General features: G+C 45.7%; 1 protein-coding gene across 2 annotated transcripts in view; it reads right to left on the reverse strand.

The window, feature by feature from the left end:
* Positions 1–3,809: 3,809 nt before the first annotated feature.
* MNT (MAX network transcriptional repressor) overlaps positions 3,810–26,081 on the reverse strand; it is a 68,083-nt gene continuing 45,811 nt past the window's right edge. For both annotated transcript variants that reach the window (XM_054008605.1, XM_054008604.1), the window contains 2 exons: positions 7,759–7,951; positions 3,810–5,293 (listed from right to left, as the gene is read on the reverse strand). In XM_054008605.1, coding sequence (XP_053864580.1) covers positions 4,578–5,293; positions 7,759–7,951 — 909 coding nt within the window. In that variant the 3' untranslated portion in view covers positions 3,810–4,577. The remainder of the gene's footprint in view (positions 5,294–7,758; positions 7,952–26,081) is intronic.

Genomic DNA, 26,081 nt, shown 5'->3' on the forward strand with positions numbered 1-26,081 from the left:
TATCATGAATCACGGTACACCAGGCACCAGTGGGCCTGATTCTCCAATGTTTTGCTCTGTGTGTCGTCATTCAGCCCTGCGCAATGTTAATGCAGAGTGGGTGTAGACCACTCCCAAACCAGAATGGGAACACTTTACACCCACTTCACAAAAGTATAAGGGATTACACAAGGTGCACAAGGCTGGAAAATGGGACCAGATTCTAATCTCAGACTGGTTGAGCTCCGCTCTGGATTTACATCTATGTGAGGTGAGGATCATACCCCATATTTAATATGTCAGCTGCAAGATGGGATTTTTTTTTGTTTTTTTTTTGAGCACATGTGATTTTTTAAAGCTAGTTTGTTTTTATTCCTGCTGGACGGCATTTAGATGTTGCCTATACAGCAGGTTAGTTTTAGAAATTAACTTGAAACAAGAGACTGAAACTGACTGACCTTCTGATTGCTTGTTCTCAGTACCCTATCTTGGAGTGCATCCTACACTGCACATAATGTTGTACATGCACTATGGCTTGTATAAAGGCTGCAGTGTCAGGAAACACTGCAGTTCAAGTGCTTGATCCAAAGACCACTGAAGTCAATGAAAACCTTTCCCCTGACTTCCATGGGCTTTGAATCAGGTCTTAAATGACAGCAGCCGTCTGCCCAGGAAACCCATTTTTTACTGCCTTCTCTGTGGTAGGATTACCAGTAACTAATATTATTCAACAACAGAAGAGATTTCTTGTAAACTTCATATTTATTTGTTTATTTAATTTGGGACATATTGATCTTCTGAAGCCCAAAGTGTACAGATATAGATATATAGATATATATTTATTTATATATAGCTTTCTCCATAGGGAAAACACACATCTCAGAGGAGGAGAGACATTTCTAAAGTGCCCCTTGTGATACAGTACTGAACTTGATTTCTAAGAAGCATTTGAGTGACTCTGAAGTTTTTCAATGGGAATGGCAGAGTTGATGGCAGAGGAGTCGGGGTTGGGATTCCCACCCTAGGACAGAAAGAAAATTGTTGATTTGGAAAAAAACAAAACCCAACAAAGAAGATATTTCGGATTGTCACGGAGAACGTGAATGAGTTGGTCCAGGACGTCCAGGTTAGATCTACACTACAGATCTTACAACAGTACAGTTGTACCCACTGTCCACACCAGCGCTTTTGTCAGTGAAACTTATGTCAGTTGGGGTGTTTTTTTCGCACCCTTAACCAACAAAAGTTTTGCCGACAAAAGTGCTGCTAACATAGACATAGCCCCAGACTAGTTGACTGGCTCAGGTCTGGCCAGATGAGAGGAGCCTTACTTGTAATGGGGCTAGTTAACATCATTTAAGGGGACGTCCGTCAGAACTAAATTACAGGAAGTGAAACGGGGGTGTTACCCATCATCACTCCTACAGTCACCACCACATTTTAATCTACAGACAGAAGGAGAAGAAGATTCGAAGGCCGGCAAGATGACACGCCCATGCAATAAAAGCCATTAAAGAACCCACAAGAAAATGTACTCCCCTGTATAAAATAAAAGCAGCACTTCCTTTTCACCTCAACTTTTCACTAGAGAAAACTCCGTGTTGGAGGGTCGGTGTTTTTAGGAGTAACTGTGTGTCTATTTCACTGTTAGTTATCCAGGGTGTTTTACGAAAGGCTCTCAGGCGCACCCCCTGGGCCATATTTTCCAACACAGAGACAGCAGATCCACATGCAAAAATATGTGTGCAAGAGCACTCAAAGTTGCATATGCCATTACTGTAATTTCCTGCAAATATTGATAATTGTGGGTCCAATCCTGTGGGGTCCGGGGTGCCCTCAACCCTGCTCAAAGGACTCACTGGCCACATTTGTCCTAGCTGGCAATTTGTATGTGTCATCGCAGTAACCATGTGCAAATGAGCTCTAGTCCTTGGATCGGAGCCTCTTGTCTTTTGAAAAACGTAGCCTTCGTCGGCAAGAATTGGGACTTCCCTGGTTTGCTTTTGTTATCCTTTAGAGATCCACCACTTGGACCTGTGCAAAGGGCAGGTGGGAGCTCTATTCCCCCTTTGCCCCTCAATAGGTTCAAGAGACAAAGCCACACAGTTATTCCTAACAGGCAGGCAACCCTGCCACACATATTCCAGGCTTTTGAGGCTCTCTCATGAAAAGTCGCTGTCCTGCTGGCTAACTCTAGATCTCCGCTGAGGTCCATCAAAGGCTCCAACTCACACAAGAAATACAACCTTACTGAGAAAGCATCTGAATGCATAAAGGAGCAATTCTGTTACCTCCACAATGTTAACAGTACATTAGTCGTGACTAGGAATAAATTTGTATAAAGGTGGTTTGGGGATAGGGCCTAATTCACTTTAAGATCTGACTGCTTTGTAACTGACAGGCTACATGCTAATGCCATTGTGAACAGGGATTATTTCCCCTAACAACTGTGCTCCTCACTTCATGCAAGGTTTTATAAACACGAGCCTATTACAATTCTTAGGAGAAATATCCTTGTCTACACGGGCAAGGGAAACTGTGTTAGATCTCTGCTAGCAGCAACCACGCCTTCTAACAGTTCCAATTGTAGTGTGGTGCAGGGGTAGATTCTCAAGTTAAACTTAAACAACCCTAGAGTAACGATCTGACTCTGATGATGCCAGAGAGTCAAATCCTGCAGTCCTTACGCTGGTGAAAATCCCATTGAAGTGAATGGGAGTTTTGCACAACTACGGTCAAAAAGATCTCAACTCGGAAATAAATTTGCACGTTAAGTGGCTAGGGTGGTGAAGGTATCCGATCACTTGACTAGTCAACACACACCTTACATCCTGGTCTGGGTTGGTGTCACTTCCAAAGGAGGTTGAGTTAATTGCACCTTTACTCCCACTACTAGCCATTTCCAGACAGTAACATGATAAGAAAGGACAGTTGTTGGCATAGGGACCACCATCCCCTGGTCCTGACACGTGCAAAACTTCCCCTCGGTGCAGCGGGAGTTTTGCCTGCATCAGGATTACAGATCAAAAAAGAAGAAAAAGGAGAACATTAGCAATAGTACGACATGGGAAGTGGGACAAGGAACAGAAGATTCAAACAATGGATAATTAAACATGTCTTAAGCAATCACTGAAGAGAATGGCAAGTACCTGTAGAAAATCTGTGTCTCCCTGAAGTCAATAGGAATTTTGCCACTGACTTCAGTGGGATCTGGTTCCGCCACCACAAAAGATGGAACAAAATTGTACCAGAAACCTTGGGATACTTTAAAGTAGTCACTTTAGATAAGAAGGGGGTTGCTCTTTAATCAGATTTCACTGTATTTTGTAAGACACACTGTCAGGTTCTATATTCTGATTTACTGGAATACACTGTTATCTTATACAAAATTAAATTCCATTTCATTTGATTTTTTTTTAAAAGCTCTTGCCCCTGGGAGCATTTCACATGCATATTTATCCATTTTCTAATCCGTTCACTATCCTGCACTAAAATGTGGTCACGTTCAGGAAAAAAACTCCACAAATCAACCTCATTTTTGGCAGCTTTCTCGTCCCAGGTTCCATTCCACCCAACTGGCGAAATATATTGCAAAGCCACTAGTTCTAAATAACTGCCTCTGTCAAAACCCTTTTAGGGAATGGGACTGGGGTGAGGAATCTTGAAATTGATAGAGATGTGCACAGAGAGTTCTGCGAAATCAATTATTGCGTTAGAAAAACAACAACAACCCCAAAACAAAACATATTTTTAAACCATGAAAATAACAAATATGAAATTTTCTTTTGACAAAGCTGTAAAAATTGAGCCATTTATGAAATTCCAACAAATGAAGTCCGGTTGTGTATTCTTTTTCCTTTTATTAAACAGGACAGAGAATTTCCTTTAAATGCCATAACAAGTCACAGTGATTTCAGATGGTTTACTGAAATGTAATATAGTGAAGGGAAATACCTTTAACATGTTATTTTTTAATTTGTCATCAAATATTTGTACCCTGGTCCACTAAACCATCTGTCTTTAAAGTTTCTTTTTTTAAAGAGGACACTCTGCTTTCTTCCTCCAAAATTAACATTTAAGTTGTCTATTAATCCTGCAAACAATCAACCTTGCCAAAGGCCTTCTCCGCTGTTATATTTATTTATATATATGTAGCTTTGGGCAGATACATATACATATAAATATAGACCTCTATGATTTTTTTCCCATTCTACGCAATGTCTCAATAAAGAGATCAGCCTTTTTTACTCTACAAAGAAGCAACACATGAAAGGGAAAAATTAAAGTCTTAAGAACATCATATTCATATTTCACTGATTACACGTAAAAGGAAAAAAAATCACTATGAACAACTGTCATTAAAGTTTTCTCTGATTAGCGAAATTCAAGTGCCGAGAAGCCCCCCGTTTCTCATTACCACTTCCAGGTTGGTTATTAAAAGATTAAGGATGGACTTGGCAGTCCCAACCTTAGGTGTGTCACTCTTCCCCTGTTCACAGAGTTCCTGCACTGTTCTCCCTTGGAATCGGACGTGGTTGGAATGTATGGAGTTTCAGGAAAGGTGGCCTGCCAAAGACTTTGCCAGTGGGCTTCCTGTTCTAGGCCAGCTTCAGCGTGCTCACAGGGAATGATGGCATGGTGACCATAGTTACCGGGTTTAGCACTGTTTGCCCAACTAACTGTTGATGGTGGACAACTTGGGTTCCTACAGCAGGTTTGGCCATCACCGCTTGCTGGCCTAGGTTTGTGGTTCCATTCACTTGCTGGTGAGAAATCGTGTGAGCGATGTGACTCACAACCGGTTGGCTGACGGCCACAGGCTGAGGATAAATGGGTAACTGCTGGCCGAGGTGGGTCATGTGATTTATGGTTGCCGGGTGCACAGTGATGTGGCCGATAGGCTGAGCAGCAGTGGTGAGTTGCACGGGGCTGGACGTGGAAGGTGCTATGTGAGCGATGTGCTTGGTCTGTGGACCCTGAATCACGTGATTGACAGTCTGGATGACCGACGCATGGGTGGTGGCGGTGTGGGCGATTACAGTCGATTGCACCGTCGAAGCCGCCACGATGTGAGTCTGTGCGGGGACGATCGCCTGCGGCTGGACCAGTGCCTGGGTCTGGAGGGGCGGCGGCGCGTGGGGTGGGGTTTGTTTCTGATGCAGAGGCAGGTGCTGAGGCAAGACTGCCGGGTGGTGGGAAGCAGCATTCGGAGGGACAGCCTTCAGTAGCTCGGGGTGCTGGCGCTGGGTTAGTTTTGGTAATGAGTTCACGGGCCTGTCGTCTTCCATGTCTTCGTCAATGTTGTCTTCGCCCTCTGGAAAAAATGAAAGGAAGAAAGTGGGGTAAACAGAACAGCAGAGGATGAGCCTGACTATCCAGCCTCATCTCCGGGGCACAAAGGGAGGAACCGATTATAACTGTAGGACAGAGTGATCACTCTATAGCATGAAGGAAGCCCAACCACACTCAGGTTCAAACTTGCAGCCAACTTCTCCCCACTCCCACTCCCAGTAGATTGCCAAGAGGGGGATTCTCACAGCAGGGCAAAGCCCGCCTTAGAAAGTGAGACACCCCAATTGAGTGTGGCGCCCTGAAGATGCCAGGCAGGGGGAGAGAAATCAGACAGTGAGAGTTGCCTCCTGTGATGGCGGCAGGGACAGTCCTCAGTCCTCCCTTTACAAGGGGTGAATTCTGTCTCAGCTTCACAGGTGCACAGGGGAGGTTATAAAAATAGGCTGCATGGGAAACAGATGGAAGTCTGCACACCCGGGGAGTTTTCTTGTCGTAGAGAGACCTTGCTCATTGGGACTCTTCTTTTTACTTTCCGCCAAGTCATTTCATCCATTTGCACCTCTCTTTCTGCTCTCAGATCAGGAAGGAAGCTGAGATGGGGAAATATAGCAGCTAGTTTCCTTACCCTCTGGCTACGGAAAAGGGAGATTGGTCCAGCCAGTGAACTGCTGAGTCAGTGCAGGACTGTGGGGACCCCAGTGAGACCGGGACCTTGAGTGTGGTACTTTGCATTGCTCGTTCTAAAGCCAGCAATGCAGTGGCAATTACATATCTTGAAAGACCCGGTGGCTTGGGAGAACAAGGGAAGACCTTTCCCTCTTCCCAACCCTTTAAGAGATCCTTCTGTGCAGATGGCAACTCAAGAGAGGGCTGACATCATTCCACATTTCCATCAGCCTAAATTCTGAGTCTGTTGGTGCTCAGACACCATGGGGATGGGCATAGTACAAGAACCTGGACCGAACTGCTAAACTCAGGTTTTCCCTTTCCGGCTGCTGCTGTATCAACTGCCGGTAGTTTCACAGGCGGATTCCATTACTGTTTGAAGGAATTGATACAAATGGTTACAGAGTGCTAACCTCGGCCAAAGCATGTCCTTGAACTGTCTATTCTTCATATGGCAAATCACAAGTCAAGCCAAAAGCATGGCCCCTCCTATCTTACTGATAAACTCGTTACAGGGCAGATGTGTGTGAAAAGGTTTTGCCTCCATTAACAACCGTTTACTTTTCATCATGGGTCCTTTTCAAACGTTACGGCTCATTAAACTGTTCAAATGCACTGGTGACTTCCTCCTCCATTCAGTGCCCTTCTAAAGGCTCTTCTCTACATGGCAGAAAAACCTCTGAGATTTCAGTGCAAATACACCTGTTGCTTTATATTCGCTCAGTTCTGACAAGCAGGAATGCGCGTTGGCATTAGATTACAACTGGGTTTTGAATGTGGGGAGCTAAGTCTTACAATGTAGGAGGTCCAACATGCAGATTTTTTAGTGCGCAAAACAGCACTTGCAAATAATAACACTTTGTACGTACATAGAACTTCTCCTGCAAGACCATCACTGTGCTTTATGGAGGTGAATAAGAATGATCTCCCCCCATGTGAGAGGCTAAGGACAACTTTTACAAAAGTGGTCTCTGATTTCGGATGCCGAACCCAAGAAACTTTGTGCCTGATTTCCAGAAGTGCCAAGCACCCACAGCTCCAGAGGAAGTCGGCAAGAGCTTCCAGCGCTCCGCACTCTGATAATCAAGCATTGGGCTGTGAACCTGGGCACCCAAAAATGGAGGACAAAAAACTGGGCCAAACTGGTGTGACTAGAACTCAGGTCATCTGGTTCCCAATTCTGTGTTCGTATCACCAGGCCACTCTGCTTGAAGCCTGATTTCAGAATTGGATGTATTATTACAGCTCAACTTTTGATGATTACCCACCTGTTAATGGGCATGAAAAAATCCCATTCAATCCATCTCCAGATTCCGCCAGGAGAGGCCTGAAATACCTAGTGCACTTAGCACAATTTAAAACTGGATAGCAGGGTTTGCAAACACACACTATTCTGTAACACGTAAGCATTGTCGCACAACCATACTTGAATCCTCCAGCAGCATTTGGAAACATTGTTCACTTGGTCGGATGCAACAATGGTCCTTAGAAAGGCAGTGTGGATGCAACTACCTGGCTGTGAAAGCCATTTGGCTAATAGTGTTAAACTGTGCTGGGAAGAATATTTCAGCTAGTGTGGACCAGGCTAAAATGGATCTTTTCACCAGCTGAAACGTGTCCACTTCCACGTTCTGGTCCAAAACCAAAACATGGGCTGGTTTAGTCAAAAGTCTTAATGACCCTGAAAGGAGATTCCATCGCTTAGCACCATATTCATAGGTCTTGGATGAAACTGAGAGGAAACTCAGGTTGTTTTACATGGTTTCAAGGTCAAACTAGCACCAGGCAATACCACAGTAATAACAGAGAAGCTAACGGTACCTGATGCAGTCGAGGTAGATGCCTGGTCATCCTCTGGCTGAACTGTCTGTCGAATAATCCTGTCAATTTCCAGGATGTCCATCCACTGGCTCAACTCGTTCTTCAGTTCGGCCAGTCGCTGCTGGGTAGCGATCTTCTCCCTTGCCAGCCGCTCCATCTCATGTTCATATTCCTTCTCCTTTCTCTTTAAAGTCTAAGGACAGGATGAAGAAAGCAATGGAAGAAATACAAATAAAAATGTGACCCACTGTAACCAGGACACGCCAATTGCCTTTGCCTGTAGAACATAAGAACGAACATCGTGGGTCAGACCAAAGGTCCATCTAGCCCAGTATCCTGTCTTCCGACAGTGGCCAATGCCAGGTGCCCCAGAGGGAATGAACAGAACAGGCAATCATCAAGTGATCCAACCCCTGTTGCTCATTCCTAGTTTCTACCAGTTGTCTCCACTTTATCACTGGTTTCCAGTCAAGGCTACACCTTCTAAATCCTCACAGTAAGGGAGAGGGCTGGTGACAACCATAAAAAACAGAACGCTCTACTTGGTCGATCCCATGGAATCTCCCCCATAATAGGAATAGCGCTGATCCCAGTGTCTGAGCACAGCACCAAAAATGAAACAATTAATGGGCCAAAATCAAATCAGATATAAGTAAACTCTAAGTATATAAGTAACCCTAAGCAACGCCATAGACACCAGTAGAACTGCACCTGCTTGCATTAGGTCTGAATTTAGCCCAGTATAGCCACTGGTCTGCGTAAATAAGGGGTGTGTGTGGTTTAATCATTTCTCCTTTGGAAAGTCTTAATAGCCTTACATCAAAATAAACAGCGGCAACTGTGGCCTATCTCCCCTCAAATTGCAAAATACTAGGCTAGGAATAAGCCCCAGCTACATTAAAGGCCTAATTTTGATCTCTGAACTGTCAAGGCAGTTGTGGTTCTCTAGATCACAAAATCCATGACGCAGTGTCTGAGACATGGGGGCAAAGCATTCTCGGTTGAAGGGAGCCAGCCATGGAACGAACTTCCAAAGGACACAGGAGACTCCAGAGTCGAACCGTCTTTAGAAAAAGCTGCAAAACCTTCCTCTTCGAAAAAGCTTTTCCACCACAGCAAGGATAACGCCCCATCACTAACATCCCCAGCTACCAACATGCCCCCTCCATAAAAACCAAACCAAAACACCCCCATAAGACTTGTAACAAGCAAGCTTATCAACCCATCAGGCCAAAAAATCCAAGAACAACAAACAAACAAACAAAAATACCTCAACAAGAGGATTTTACCTAAAAAAAGGGAGGGAAGGAGGGGGAGGGAGAGAGATCCTTCCACTGACTTTCTTTCTGCTTCTGTTTAAGCAGAATGTATTTCTGCAGCGTACCTTATTATCACTGAAATCTTCAAAAGTGACTAGCGATTTCATGTCCTTCAGGTTTTGGGTGCTCAATCTAAGATGCCTTCAAGGGGCCTGATTCTCAGAAAGTGCTGAGCTTCCCCCTTCTAAGCTGATGTTGGGCACCAAAAACAAACGCACAAATAAACCCAACAACAACTAGTCACTGTTGAAAATCTTTACCCAGAACTTGATATCTATACGGAGCTATGATCCGTTTAGCCTTTACATACCCACCTCAAAGTGCGATGTCCTGCTGAAAATGTACGGCCCAGTCATGAGATGCATTGACCATTCATGACTTTGCAAGATCGGTCCCTTACTGTAGGACCACAGCACCAAGTAACAGAGCAGCATAATCTATGTTGAAGTAGCCAAGGCAAATTGTGGCCCACATTATAATAATCTCACCTACCATTTGTTTGCTGATGCTTTTGTTTCTGTATACAGTTAGATCACAAAACGTACTGGATTTGTCAACCAAAACTTGTGGGAATCGTGTTAATTGCCATCTAGAATAGGTGGCACTGGGCCAGGTGACGTAATAAGGAGAAGCACACAACACAACAATTTATTGTGCAAGAAACGTCTCAATACTGCTTCCTCCCCTCCTTGACAAACAGTAACAGTTGGCTGCAAAGCTCATGAAGCCGTGCTCTTTGAAATGTAAGATTTGCCACATTAGAGTGAATTTATAGTCTGCCAAGGTCAGCACCATGTCTCTGGCAGTGGGTCCTGCTGAATGCTTCAGAGCAATGTGAAAACATCCCATAATCCACCTGGCAAACTCTGCAATGTGCATGAGAGATGGAGAAAAGTCCTTAGTGGCTGATTCTAGTAGCAGGTGATCCAAATCAACTAGGAAACAGAACAGGCCTCCTGAAACTCATCCCTGTTTAATGGTTGGAAAATGGGCTCTCTAGTGGCCTGATCCAGAGAAGTGCTGAGCACCTACAACTCCCTTTAACTCCAGTGGGAGCTTTGAGTGCTCAGCGCCTCTCAGGATCATGTCCTAAGCATTCTACAGTGAAATGATTTACAGCCAGAGCACTGATTTGTCAAGTCATTAGACTCTGCTGTGTAAGTCACACCCGCTGGAACTCCATCTTTCTCTGGTCCATGTTCTGCTTTGGATGGATCAACAGAAGAGATGACAGCAGCAAGGTGAGAGAGGAGATTATAGAAGAGACACTGGAATATATGGGTCAGACAGACACTTCGACCTGCCCGGTCAGGGGTCTCATATGGAAGGTCTTTGCTTCAAGGACACAGTGGTTCAAATTCTGCTCTCAGTTTTCAAATACCTAGACTCCCAGAAACGACAGATCCAAATCGCAGCAGGATAAACTCAATCCTTCCAAGGCAGAGATTTCATATTCCATGGAGCATACCCCATATAGGGTCTTTCAGATGAGGCCTTAAAAAAATCAAGATCACATCTGGTCTCAATGAATACTAAAGATCCCACTCCACTTTTCATAAGAGAAAGGGTTTGCCCCGCATCCACATTTTCCCCTCCCTGAAGAGCTCTATGGCTTTTTTACCCATCTGAGTGCAGCTCTGTCTCCCAGACATGGCTGCATTTAAGTGAATTCTCCATGTGCACAGTTTGGGACCCATTAGAATGCAAGGCACAATCACTGCTGAAAACTCGGAGTAGTTTGCATTCTCCATTATCTAAATCTCAGATTTGATCTGTGAGGGTTGTAGCCTGTGGCGGGAAGGGAGGAGGAGGAATGATTATAAATGGAAACAAGAAGAAAAATAATCGTATACATGTTTTCTCCCATAAAACCACTTTAGCTCTATGCAAAAATAACCCGGACTCTTGAGCGAGTCTCAGTTCATTAAATGGTTTTCTTTCAAACAAACCAGACACTTCACTCTACATTCCGCCACCCCCGCCCCCCTGCCCCGAACAAAACTCAGAAATTAAGACTCAAGAAACGAATCTGATTCCTGTGGAATGTGAAAGTCAGACCCTTCCCAGCACCGTGCTTCCACCCCGCTGACTTCCTAAGCTCCCTGCCAGAACACTCTGACTGTACGTGCGTGGCAAACGCTGACATGGAAAGAGGCTCTCTTAAGGACATCGGCAAATGAATCACGGATGCAGAGCACATACAAAATGTAGGAAACATAAGCTGATGAAGCAGCAAAAGAGGCAGTTCAGAGCCCTAGCAGGGGCGTTCCGCCAAAGCAGCAGCATGAGCTTAAATACTCCTTCCACTCCCCTCCTCTATCCCAGTCTGAGGGCGTCCCTTGCTTCTTCTGTGCTGTAACCTGCCTGCAGCGCAATAGGAGTTACTCTCGGTTCCTGACTTCAGCCTCAGTTCACCTCTCCTAGATTCCTGATCAAATTAAGAAGCAGGGCTCCGGAATGGGTGCAAAGGAGGTGGAATGGGCACGGCTCTCTTTGCACCGCTGTGCCGGAGGCGGCCTGAGATCTGTAGTTTGACCACTGAAGGGATGTGGCCAATGAATCTGTAACTACAGTGATCTGCTGCTCAAAATCTGGGAAAGGGCCGCGGACAGGGTTGTCATAGTGAAACAGCTCCACGGATGCTCTGTGGCTTGGGAAGGGCAAGTAAACTCTTCCCATCCCAACACATCCGTCGAGCTCACTTGTTCCAGCTTTATACCAGGCCCTAAAACATTAATGTATCAAAATATCTCCAAACAGGATGACAGATTGCGTTTCCTATTCGGAGGGTGACATGGGCATTCTGAAGAGCAACGCAGCCTCAAAAAGAGGTACTAATAGAGGAGGGATGGATAAAAGCCAGCAATACCTTGCATCACAGGGAAAAACTGAAGTCAAGTAAGAAAGAAAACATATGCTGTCCTTTTCTGCTAGCACCCACTAACAGAGTATTGAAACCCTTCAATATATTGATCACCAGAGAAGGAAAAAGATGCGGTGTCAATGAAGTTTTCCTAGTACACAAAGGCATAGCAAACAAAACACCACTATGGAACCTAGTTTTATTACAGTGGACTATACATGTAAAGTCAATGCATCAGATAGTGACCAATTTAGAAAGAAAGAAAGAAAGAAAGAAAGAAAGAACAATAGCTGATCTTGACAGATGTTTCCATTTTCTGAAGCCTTAAGCCAGCAGTGAGGCACAGGGGTACAGACCCTAATGGGGTACAGACCCTTTCAGCTCTACATGTCTAATTACAACTGCATTCCACGTCAGTGCTGGCTGTGAATAAGGAGAGGCCTTAAGCCCCTTGGGCTTCAATTATGAGCCCGAAAGAGAGGTAATGAGTAAAATCTGCAAAAGTGCCCAAGTCTCATTTTCAAGGCCCCGGGAGCAGAAATCCCACTTTCAAAAGAGACAGGAACTTAGAAGTCTAAGTCGCACGGGGGCTTTTGAAAATGTTACCCAAAGAGATTTTCACATAGCCCATCGTGGCTGTTTCTCCCCACTCAAATCCAGAACTGACTGAAGTCTAAGACAAAACTTCCACTGATCTTCCTCGTGCAGGATCAGCCCCATGATCTTCAGAATACAGGCACCGAGACCCCAGTTCCACCAGTGAGTCTCCCTACGGGATACAGCTCCATGCACTTTAACAATCCCGGAAGTCAACTGACTCAAGACTTATTTGGGAAACCCTCAGTGCTTGCTTGACTCTAGATCAGGGGTCTCAAACTCAAATGACCACGAGGGCCACATGAGGACTAGTGCATTGGCCCCAGGGCCGCATCACTGACACGCCCCCTCGCTGTCCCCGGCCCCGCCCCCACTCCACCCCTTCCATGAGGCCCCGCCCCTGCCCCGTCTCTTCTCCACCTCCTCCCGTGAACCCACGGATCCCTGCTCCTCTCCCCTCCCTCCTGGAAAGTGCTAAGCGCCACCAACAATAATGCACCTCACTCAAGGGACAAAACACGCACTTAGTTAGATGTACTCCTGTTAAAGCCCCCCCACTGCACTGGGAGCACCACCACTCCACCCCTGCTCTGCCTCTTCCAGGGGTGGCAGGTTTGTAGAAATTTTGGTGGTGCCCAGAACCTGCCCTCCCCCAAACTCCACCCCTACCTGCCTAAGGCTCTGGGAGGGAGTTTGGGTGGGGGAGGGGGTCTGGGGTGCAGGCTCTAGGATGGAGTTTGGGTGCTGGGTGCAGGCTCCGGGCTGGGGCAGGAGGTGGGGGGGTGCAGGCTCTGGGATAGAGTTTGGGGATAGGAGGGGATGCAGGGGTGAGGGCTGTGGGGCTGGGGATGAGGGGTTTGGGGCATTGGAGAGGCTCAGAACTAGGGCAGAAGGGAAGGGGAAGGGCAGCCTGACCTGGGCATAGTGGAGGGGGGCACTAGGACCCTGGGGCAGCAGGGTAATGCCGGAAGCCTGCAGAGCTGCAGGCTCTGGGCAGTGAGGGGGCAGCAAGTGAGCTCGGGGGACACTCGGGGGAGACGCGTGGGGGTGGCAGGTGGGGCCGGGGGAGAGACCCGGCTCCAAACATTGGGGAGCAGCGAGCAGGGAGCTTAGCTGCCACATAAAATAACACGGGGGGGGGCGCACGGGGAGCTTGGCGGGCCGCAGGGAAGAGCTCCGCGGGCCGCGTGTTTGAGACCCCCGCTCTAGATTAAGTTGGGGCTCTTAATTTGTTAGATACAAAAACAACGAACTGGGGTGGCCCCTGCTTCCTTCTTACAGAAAAGCGGAGTCAAAACTATATTAGTGAACCACAGAAATTACTGGTCTCTTTTTTCCCCTCGAAAGCAAACAAAGCAACTATCCTAAAACTGAACCAACTCATTTATACTAATTGGCCAAATTCAGCTTTGGCATCAGGGGGGGAATGGATGTAAATGGGACTGCCCTCACTTTATGCCACAGCTGGATTTAGTCCAGTGTAAATCATCTTTTACAAGTTAATATTTTCACTCCAAGGGGAGAATTTTTTCATTTTTTTTTAAACAGGCAAATTAGAATACCCCCTAATCCCAGAGGTATATAATGGAAATCGCTGACATCTTATAGCAGCAATGGCAAACACTGGGACAATAAAAGGCAGGCCAATCAGCTGTTCTATGGCTACTCTAAATGGGGAATATAGGGGTCAGAGCTCTTGACTGTATTACAGCTCTGATCTCTAATCTTAGGAGACCTAGTTTAAATCCATACAAGGCTGCAATGGCTTAAAATCCATAGGGTTCTTTTAAAGCCCATTATTCTGCGGCTCCTCATCGGGCTGTGGCGGGTATGTTACAACACAATACAAGGTAGCTGGGTTCTGATTTCTGAAGTAGCGGAGGAGACTGGGGGAAGACACATGATCCTATTCTCAGATTCCTACACTGGAACAGCTCCCACGTGAGCTGAGTAGGAGTTGTCACCTTGCAATGTAAGCAAGGGAGACATGAAAAGGAAAAAGCCTGCCAATAAAATCCTCATAAACCCATGTGCAAACACAAGACCTGCTACCGCTCTCCACACATAATCTCCCTCCAAAGACATCCCCACATGATTCGCCACATGGCGTGGGGAGTGAAAGGAGAACACAGAGCCGCGTAGCTTTCCAAAATCATTCCGCAGTCTCTGAACCCGTATCTCGTACGTCACCAGAATCCCGACTCGGATTTTGTTTCCGGCGAGCGAGCGAAGAATCCAGGCAACAGAAGAGTGCGACGCCAGGTGAGGCAGCGCAGCTACTTGGGTTTAATTAGCTACACACATTTAATTACCAAAAGGAAAGCGGCCCCCTAGCAACAGTGACTAGACACTCTCCTAGCTGCCGAAGTCAGAAATCGCGTGCTGATGCTCGCTCAGTAATCCACTCCCCCATCGCTCACATGGCTCTGGGACCGCCCCTTGGAAAACAGGCTGTCTGCATGGCAATGCTCCAGGCCCATCCCTTCCTCTTCTCGTCCACCGCCACCTCCGCCCCCCTTAGAAGCAGAGCTCCACATGTCAGCAGCCTGAGTCCCTCCCACTGTTGGGAAATGACTTGCCCCGGTGCCAGCTCACAACAGCCACTCACTGTAGCTACATATTCCTTGTAGGGCTTGTGCAGACAGCTCTCCTGACACTGGTGCATGCACGTACATGCACGGGGCTCTCCAAGAGGAAGCTCTCCGAGCTAGGGTGACCAGATGTCCCGATTTTATAGGGACAGTCCTGATTTTTGGGTCTTTTTCTTATACAGGCTCCTATTACCCCCACCCCTTGTCCCGATTTTTCACATTTGCTGTCTGGTCACCCTACTCCGAGCGCACTGAGATAAGCAGGACCACCAGAGAGCTCTCTCTAACACCCTAAGCTCCTAAGAGGCTACACGTGTCAAGATGCATTTCGCAACCACCACAGCCGTGTAGCCTAATGTCACGCAAGGCGTTCTTATTCATCAATCAGTACGGTCAGGATCTTCCCCTCTGCTTTAGTCCCACCCAGCCGAGGCTCTCTTTACCCTTTACAAACACACACTCAGCCCGCTTCGCACCACCCAGGCCCTGTGCTCTTATTGCTACAGCTTTTTTAAAAAAATAAATAAATCAGACACTGGAGTTGCATTCACCAGAGACAGAGCTGGGGGTGGACATGAACCCTCTGGGCCCCCGCTGATCCCTGTGCAGCACAATGGATTCACCTCCAGCTGGAAGCGTGGTCACTGCGGACACCCTCTCTCCTCAGGAGTTTCTGCTCCGAGGGCACGGAATCGGCCTTAGTGTGCAGCGAGGGCCCCCCCAGGCGAAAATCTGACTCAAGAGCACTCCCTGTCTGTTCCAGGCACTGCCAACGCAGAGTCCTGCTTGCAGGACGCAGCAATTGCAAAGGTCTTGCTGTGCTTGCATCTCCCACACCGTAGGGCTTAAGTAGGTCAGAGGTGAATTTCATCCTGATTCATTTAGCATCATCTAGAGGTCTTTTTAGACAAAGCATCTGCCTGTCCATAGCTGAGCATTCTCAACACCCACCCATGTCAGACACTGGGTTGCCAGATAATTCACCTGGAAGGGCACAGGGATATCCAAACCCCATTTCTTCTGGATCTTCTTACCTATGCACCTTCAGCCATGCAAAGCATCTTCCAACAGCCCTCCCGGTCCCCCAGCACAACGTTGCTAAAAGAAGAATTCTTATTATCATGCCTTTCACAACGGGACCTAGCCTCCGGGTACTACTGCAACCCAAACAATAGTCATCCCCTACAGCAATTGCATATTTTTAAAAATAGGATCCAATTAAATATATTCTCCCATCTCACCTGATCTTGTCTGCTGGTTCTGCAACAGACTTAGAAAACAAGACTAGACCAGGCAGGGAAAAAAATACCAGACCACCGATAATGCAGAGAAAAACTTACTAGGAATGACGTTTTGATAAAGGAATTAATACAAATACCCCGGATTCTTCTCTTTCGAGGTCTGATATTTTGTTAAAGCGGCTGCACGTGTATCTGGGACAGTGGCAGGTTTTTAACTGCAATCTGACCCACTTTCCCTAGCTGTCACTCCGAATGGAAACTGTCAGAGAAGACAAAGCTAAGACTCCGGGAAGGAGTTTTCAGGGGCTCCTAAAGATTAAATTGTCTGCCAAGATACGGAGAGATGCATGTTCCCCAACTTTGGCCCAGGTCTCCGAGCCTGAATGTTCAAATGAAAATCCTTTGCTTAGAGCAACGTCCTTTATAAAGGATCACTTCCTCCTTCCAGGCTGCCTTGCTGTTTCCATCAGGATATAGTCCCATTAGGAGCTTCCTGTCCTGAAGTGGAGACGTGCACTTTGCACAGTCTCATCTGATCTCCCCTCACCAGATAATGGTCTGGCCTCACTGTGTTCACAGGAGACTGCTTGCCCTCTGCAGTACTTCTCTCCCCTCAGCAAAACATGGCGGGTTTCAGCTTGTGTATGGAATGAAATACTGTAACAAAGGAACTTTTGTACTACCCAGCGGGTGAGCTCACAAACATACCTAATAATAATACTCCGCACAGTACTCTGCCTCCCCCAAGTGCTCTACAAGTATTAACTGTTGAACCCTCCCCAAGCTTTCGTAAGGTAGTTCATTAGCATTCTCATTTTATAGATGGGGAAACTGAGGCAAAGAGGCTAAGTGACAGCGCCAGAACTGGGATTAGAATTCCAGAGACCAGTCTCCCAGTCCTGTGCTCAGACCACACCTCCATCTCTCTCTTTCTCCCTGGTAGATGGCTTCCAATTTAAAGGGAAGCTGGGAAGTAGAAGATCCATAAACAAAAGGGGTGTGTGTGTGTGTGTGTGTGTGTGTGTTTCTCAAGCTTTCTGAAACCAATGAGTATTATCTTATTTTGAGAGCACGTGTGTGTGTGGGGGGGGGGGGCAGAGCGGGGGAGTGTGTGTGTGAGAGGGGGGGGATTTAAAACCACAAATCAGCCATTAAATGTTATAGATAGCCGGGCTCCTGCTGATTCTACCAAGAAACAGTTTGGAAAGAAGAACCAGCTTCTCCACAAGAAGAACCATTTAGTGATATCTTCCCATGGCCCTTTTAATGAGCAAGGGATGATCTGGCAGATGGTATATAGTTGATTTTTCCTTTGATGTGTCCTCTGAGCACCTCCCTACTGTCCTGCACCATCCCTCCAGCGGAGGACTGGAAGGAAGCCCATCTATATATCCAGTCATTCGCTGCTGAGCAACATGGAGGCAGTCACTCCTCCATAAGGGAAGAATGCACGAAAGGAGTCAGAAACCATGAATGGAAATCAAACGCAGGTAGCTTGCATGGCAGTGTGGGAAACTAATCACTAGGACACAGGGAGTTCTGGTGTTTTAAAACAGAAACCTCTCAGAGCAGGTTGAAACACCAATATAGATCATTTTAAAACCGCAAACTCTCAACTACTCTCAGTTGGCCAAGAATTCTTTCCCTCTACCACGAAGCTCAAAAAGAACCCAACTGTACTAGATCATCAGGAGATTCATTTTTCATCTGTAGTGCTCCCCTCCTCCAGAGTGACAGAACAAGCTCTTACAGAGATGATACATGATCAAGGACAATTGTGATGGTACTTGCAGGAGTCCAAGGTTAGTGATCACTTTGTCAGTGTAAAAAAACAAAGGCTTGTATTATACCATTGCAACACTGACACTATACTTAGGCATTTAGAATGCGCTTCTTTTTCAGGTTTACTCATTTTCCACCCAAAAAAGATCCTTTTGGCTAGAATTTCTCCTGGTGAATATTGGGAAAGAGGTGATTGAGATTTTCACTTAAATTAATTTGACTGGCTTTGAGCTACTGAAGCATGAAAAAATAAAAGAATGAAGCATTTTTCACCAGATATCCAATTGCCCACATGCGGTTTTCAGGCTCAGACTAACTTCAAAGTCGCAGCGCACTTCAGCTTTGCTGAGGACGAAAACCTTGCCCACGTCCGAGAAAAGTTGTAAGTGTTCAAAGCTTGTATCACAGAACACATGCAGCATCGAACGTCCAACTAATGTATTCAAATTAATGCACTGAAATACGTCAGATATATGTACCTGGAGATCTGTATATTCAAACAGTGTAAGCCAGTTAAGGCCGACTATCCGAGCTTTATATTGACTGCTCCATACTCATTATGCACCCTGGACAGCTATCCAGCCATGCCACTTAACGCATTTATGTCTGTCAGAGAAAGCAGCAGGGACTAGTGGGTTAAGTATGTTAATTCACAGCCAAAAAGTCCTAAACTTAATCCTGGTTCAGCCACTGATTCCTTCTCTCGGCCTTGGGCAAATCACTTAAATTGTTTGTTACTCTGTTTCTCTACCTGAAAAATGGATACTTCCCTACCTCAGAGACTGTTGGGAGGATCAATTTGGTGGACGTCCATTTAAATAAAATACAAAAGGGTCCAATTCTCCTTGTGCGTTGTGTCGTCATTTACAGCTGTGCACAGTGGCTGTAATGTGCTACCAAAGCAGGATTCTCTGCTGATACCAGCAGTAGCATTTTACACCCTCTTTGCACAGGGGTCAGTGATGGCCCAACGCAGTAGGGAATAATCCCAAAGCGTTAGGAGCCAATCGTTCCAGCCCTTTGTCACACAGATTCAGCAAAACACTTAAGCACATGCTGAACTTTAAGTATACCAGATGCTTCAGGTGTAGGTGCAAAAACACCTACCCTGTAGGAAGCACTGGAATAAGTCCCGCACAAACCTAACTCTAGGGATTAAGAGCATGAGCTTTTATATTTTTGCACTACTTCAGAATTAATATAACAACTCTGGATATTTTTGTTATCCATACAAATGCCTAATCTCTGTCTGAATCTTGCTAAATCCTCTATTAAGTTCTATAGCTGTTTAGAATTGTTTCTACAGAACCCTGTTGCAGTTCTATACAAATCACCCCTACTACCTTCTACGGCAGGGGTTCTCAACCTTTTTCTTTCCGAGGTCCACCCCCAACATGCTATAAAAACTCCATGGCCCACCTGTGCCACAACAACTGGTTTTCTGCATATAAAAGCCAGGGCAATTGCCTGGGGCCCCCTGCCACAGGGGCCCCCAGGAAGCTACATTGTTCAGGCTTTGGCTTCAGCCCCAGGTGGTGGGGTGCTGGGCCCCGGCCTTCAGCCCTATGTGGTGAGGCTTCAGCTATCTGCCCTGGACCCCAGCAAGTCTAACACTGGCACTGCTTGGCAGACCCCTGAAACCTGCTCGCGGCCCCCTAGGGGGTCCCAGAGCCTTGGCTGAGAACTGCTGTCTCTACAGGACTTCTCCATAGGTGTGGGATTTTCCCTGAGTAAGAAGAGCACGAAAACTAAGGACTTGTTCTCTAAGTCCTCGGTCACGCTAGTTGCTGCCTTTACCTAGCTGGGATTGCTCATGTTAATAAAGACTAATTATCTGAGTCCAGGGTTATAATATCATGTTCTTAGTCCTCACACAAAGGCCTACTGCGATTACTGAAGTCAATGGCCCAATTCCCACTGACATCAACAGGAGCAGACTCAGGCCTGATAGTCAATGAAATCCCCAGGACTGCACAGTACAGCGCTCAGCACTTGGCAGGATCAGGCCCAGCAGCAGAGGTACGAGTTGTATTTAATACTCTGCATGTGTGAAACCCCCAGCTGGTTTCCAAGGGAACAAAAACTAGGGTTTCCATAGCAACTATTTCATTCAGCTGGCTTTTATAGATGAAATCTTGCCGTGGCAGCAGTGAAAGTTCCTGCTTCTTTAGCCTCCTGCTACAGAAAGGAAAATACGTGTCTCTGCACCACAATATCATTATCATGCAAAGAAAAAGAACTGTCCAAGTAACCTCTTTGCTGCTGCAGATTTCAATGCTTAGGGAAACACACACACACACACACACACACACGCATGTGCATACAATTAAAATCAACCACACAGACCTACACCCAGCAATTTGTACCATAGCAAATTCCTGTTGGTTTCAGTGGCAGTTCTGACTCAGAGAAGACTGGCATCTACGTTCTCCCCAGGCAGATTATGAGCTCATTAAGGGCCGGAGCCAAAGCCCAACAAAGTTAATACAGATTTACATTCATTTCCACCTGCTTTTGATTGGGTGCTAAAATGCCATCACTTCTAAGGAAAGGCAAAAATCTATGGCTCTGGTAGCTGATCAGTTTTCATTTGGGAGTCACTGCACATGACTGCCACCTGATGGCTGTTTGGTGGCCTCTGGAGAATGACTGTGATGGTCCCTGCTCCTGGCGGATAAGGGTCTATATTACACAAATCACCCCAACTAGCGCTAAGTGCCCCTGTTTGTTGCCAGCCTGGGCAGAGACATCAAGGACTGACCGAGCTCCAGAGACCGAACGCTCCTCTCGCCCCTCCTGGACAGGGTTGAGAAACGCTGATGGGGTAAGCTTGTGCTGCCACTGTCCATTTGGGGACTTCAGTTTAGTGGGCTGTCAAGCCAGCTTTTTATACAAGCACTAAAATTCACATACGCTGGGAATGGGCGACAGGGGATGGATCACTTGATGATTACCTGTTCTGTTCATTCCCTCTGGAGCACCTGGCATTGGACACGGTCAGAAGACAGGATGCTGGGCTAGATAGACCATTGGTCTGACCCAGTGTTGGCCAACAAAATGTATGTCCAAAGGAATAAAACAAAAGAAGAGCCTGGTCAACCATCCCAACCTACCCCTCGCTCTATCACTAATCCCTGTATCTGTCAGGGCTACTGTAGTACATACAAATAGGCAATCTGCCAGCTACCTTTCACATTCTTTCAAGAAGGCTACATGAGCTGCAGTCTGACTATGGGTAAGAGGGCACGGGTCTATATATGGATCACACAGACCTGAATCTGTCATTTGTTAGTGGCCTCATCACCTAGTTTTCCCTTAACACACTGGATGGGGATGGTAACCAAAGAGGTTTGCTATATTCTAGAGTATGATTGCACATCTGTAGCCAGCATGGTGTTTTCAGGAAGTGAGCAACTCCCCTGCTGCAGACACAGCGCTGCCCTTTCTACAAGTGGCCAGAGGACCATTTCAGTAAGGAGACACAAGCTGGTGATTAAATACATTTTGGCACAGTCACTCCTATTCTTTTTAGTTTGATGGAACAGATCTATCTATCTATCTATACAGAGTGCTTCTCAAGCTAGAGGGGCCAAGGGGGCAGAGGAGAGCAGTGGTGGTGGAAGGGAAACTTTTATATTTATTATTTAGATTGTGTTTTCACCCAAAGCCCCATTGTGCCAGGAGCTGTGCACATACATAACAAAAAGATAGTCCTTGCCCCAGTACCTGTATGAGCCAGGATCCGGGCTGCCTTTGATGGCCAACGTGGTTCTCTGAATGAAATAGATTTAATCACCAAGGGAGGAGAAGCAAAAAGCAGCTAAACAAAAGCCTTTCTTCTCACCGTCAGAGCTGGATCCTGCAAAACCCACAGCCAAACTGATGTTCAGGTAACAAAAATTTTGGATGGAATATTAAACCTCATGCTTCAGCGCTTAAGCTAATCTCTGACTATTACAGATCGTCAGGATGAAACATAATGTGGGGATAGATTATTCTACATCTACCTGCTAGAGGTTTCGTATACCTTTCTCTGAAGCATCTGGTGGTGACACTGGACTTTGAGTCTGATTCAGTCTGGCAATGCCTAGGTTCCTGTATCTGGTGTTTTGGTTCAGCCCACTGATAAATGCCAACAATGAGGTTCTGAGACCCGAATGTCCCCAAAGTTTATGGGGTGGGAGGAACAAACACACATTAGCTGTTTCACTCCTCTCCCTACCTGCATAATATAATTGTAATGGGTGACACGTCTACCACATACAGTTTTGGCACCTCATAATCAGTTGATCTCATCAGGAACTTTCCTCCTCTCCCAGAACAGAAAGCAAACAAGGTAACTCACAACGGGGCCAGCCCCACCTTAGGTAGCTATACTGCACAACTCGCCCCTACTACCAACAAAATAAAGTCTAACAGCCCAGTTTGTGTCCGCTGTACTAGAGCTCTGAGCAATCTGGTCCCATCCCAGGGAATCTGTGGAGAAGCAGTAAAACAGTTGAGACTGTCCCAGTGAGACAGAGAATAAAACTGGATGGAGGAAAGAAAACCGTAGCACAGGGAGAGCAAGTGCAGAAGATGCCAAAAAGTCAGATGATGGCTGATGCTAGTACACGTCATGGGGGAAATAAAGAGAAGGAGGACGAGGTGCCTCCGACACGGATTCAAATTAGTACACCCAGGCGAAGAACTATGGAGCCAAGATGGCCTCTAGAGTGTATGGGCTTGCCTTTGTGTTTGCAAGCTACTGGGAATGCGGGAAGTTGGACTCTGAGTCATCTCGTTCTGCTAGAAGGGAGAGGCAAGGCCGTCCTGGGTGTTGTGAGCAAAGGCAATGCCCAAGCATTGCTTAAATTTTAATGCTACCGCGTGTAAAGCACGGAAATGGGAGTCAGGCAACCTGGGTTCTATTGCTCAGTCAATGGGTGACGGGACAAGTCATGCAATGTCTGTGCCTCAGTTTCCCTATTGTAAATTGAGGAAAATGGGGTGAGACTTAATCCATAGTATGTAAGGCACTCTCAGATTTTCAAGTGGAGAGTGACAGAGAGGCGCCAAACTACCGATGATAATGAACCCTGAATCACAATATATATATTATCTTAAGTCTAAAGAGCAAAGCACTGCAGGGAATTTCCTACGGAATATTTTAATTAAAATTCTGTTTCATTTATGGCTCATTCCTATTATGAAAGTTTTCATAATTCTTAGCTGATCAGCATTCTGCAGCTTCTCCTATGAATGTATTATTAGAGCATTATTCAAGTGAAGAATACGTTGAAAAAATCACATTTTTCTGAGGATAAAGCTAATGTCAGTGCTCAAGAATAATGGAACTATGTTTTACATGCACGGTAGCATCGCAGGTTATGGTTTCTTGCTTTGCTATCGTTTTCACTGACCTTTGTGTACCTAAAATGTTTTCCTGTGATTCCATAATGCAAACTGAGAGTTTTTTTAGATGCTACAATTATGGGGGGAAGCGGGGAGAGAGGGGAGAAAGAACAAAGGGTAAACATTTTAAAAGCACTTAAGTGACTTTGGAGCCATTTTCAAAAGTAACTTTCCAATGATGCAAGCACTCTTGGTGAGCACGTGCAGCGCTGACACACGTGTACATGCACCCAAGTGATATACGAATTCTGGTGGCTGTACGCGGATGTAACTTGCGTCGACCACAGTTTGTAATGTAGACACGACCTCAGAAACTTATACGCCTAAGTCCCACTCCAATTCAACAGAACTTAGGCTCCTCAATCACTCGGGCGCCCTTGAAAATCTTACCTAAACCAAAAGTGCAGATTGACTGAGAGATACCAACAAAACACCCAGATCACAGGATCATTCTTGTGCCCTGCAGCATCAGGGACAAAAATACAGAATAAGACCCATCAGATTCCTTTGTCTCCCAGTGTAGCAATTTGCAGGGGAAAATACAGTGTTGCAGTGATCAATACCAGAGCTTCCAAGTGACTAATCTCTTAACAGCAGCTGACAGCCAGACCTTCTGAGGGTGCTGGGTCACCTAATTAAGGACAATGCACTAGGATTAACAAGAATATTCAGTTACCTAGAAACACACAAGTTAGACACAAATAAATGATGCATCTTTGCTGGGGAAGAGTTTTCTCTGGAAAATTTAATGTAGATATGTATTTTTTAAATTGCACTTTCCAGTTAAATAAAAATAGCTCTGGCTTTTGGGAAGATGAGCAAAGTAAAGTCCAGTCTTTCTAAGGCTAACGGAGGATTCAGGTGACACCACAAGGACGGTAGAGTTTAAATGTTAGGAACTGGATCGTCAAGATGGAACTATATCAAGGGAGTCAAAATGTTGCTCAACAGAGGGCACCTAACTTGTATAAAATAATAAGTCAGATGGCATCTGCATTCCCTTTTCAAGCCTGCGGTACTTTATCGTGAGCGGAGCAGCCCAGCTATTTGGATCAAGATGGATCATGGCATGATGGAAGCTGTGGTCTCTGCAGGATGCCCTCACTATTAGCATCTGTGAGCCGCACTTGGAACTCTGTAGGCCAGGAGTTCTCAAACTGGGGGTCGGGACCCCTCAGGGGGTTGTGAGATTATTACATGGGGGGTCGCGAGCTGACAGCCTCCACCCCAAACCCTGCTTTGCCTCCAGCATTTATAATGGTGTTAAATATATTAAAAAGTGTTTTTAATGTATAAGGAGGGGTTGCACTCAGAGGCTTGCTATTTGAAAAGGGGTCACCAGTACAAAATTTTGAGAATCACTGCTGTAGGCCACTGGATTACCTTTCAGGGCCACAGTGTTGTTATTAGGAAAAAGAATAATTCGATGCTAAGATTAAAGGGACGCTCTCAACTTAATCAAACTTCTGTCTGAATTTTTTTAACCTACCAATGTTACAGATGACACTCCAGATCACTGTAACTGAAAGAGATCAAAGAAAAGTGTTATTTCCCCAAACTGTATAAACAGTTTCCTTTTTTTTCTCAAGATGGCAAGCCAGTTTTCCCGTTGTTTGTGTGGGTCTTTCCCATAGCAACAGGAGAGAGAAAAAACATAACTAGAGAACAGAGGAGCATGCTGATAAAGGCCTCAAAAGCTGGAAGAGGGAATCAGGGGCAGATGTAGAACCAAAAACTACATTTAACTCATCTTTGGAAAACGACAAGATTTCAAGTTGCTAGTCTCTCGAAATCCTGCCCATATTTCCATTTCCTCAAAATATGTTATATCGGTGTCAGTAGAACATGACACCAATGTTAATATGACACTGGGGGGAGGGAGGGTCGCACATCTCTACAGCTTTCTGCTGGTGGTCATTAAAAAATTGCAGAATCCCTCTCATTTATTATTTTGTAATTTATTAATCATATCCAGCAAATATTGTAATTCAAATTTGTGACTACAGTCCATTGAATAACAAGGATTAAGCTCTGTATCACTCTGGTGCAATGCAATAGGCAGTAATTGTTGTTTTCCTGTAACTGTCTGCTAGTAATTTAATAGATTAATAACTAATTAACGGCAATTTACAAGGGTATAAATGCCTTGAGAATTTCTGGTGACACAAATCGGGTTATATAGAGAGTTTACTCAATAAAGTTGGGGGGGGATAGCTCAGTGGTTTGAGCATTGGCCTGCTAAACCCAGGGTTGTGAGTTCAATCCTTGAGGGGGCCACTTAGGGATCTGGGGCAAAATCAGTACTTGGTCCTGCTAGTGAAGGCAGGGGGCTGGACTCAATGACCTTTCAAGGTCCCTTCCACGTCTAGGAGATAGGATATCTCCATTAATTAAAAAAAAAAAAAGGTTATATAAACTATATACATATACTCACACAATTATAGATATATACATAAGGTACATATATAGTTCTGTGTATATATATAAAGTTGTGTAAGTACATCATCTGATCTGTTATCACAAGCTCTCTTTGCAA

The sequence above is a fragment of the Malaclemys terrapin genome, chromosome 18 (assembly GCF_027887155.1).
Source record: "Malaclemys terrapin pileata isolate rMalTer1 chromosome 18, rMalTer1.hap1, whole genome shotgun sequence".
NCBI classification, from domain to species: Eukaryota; Metazoa; Chordata; order Testudines; family Emydidae; genus Malaclemys; species Malaclemys terrapin.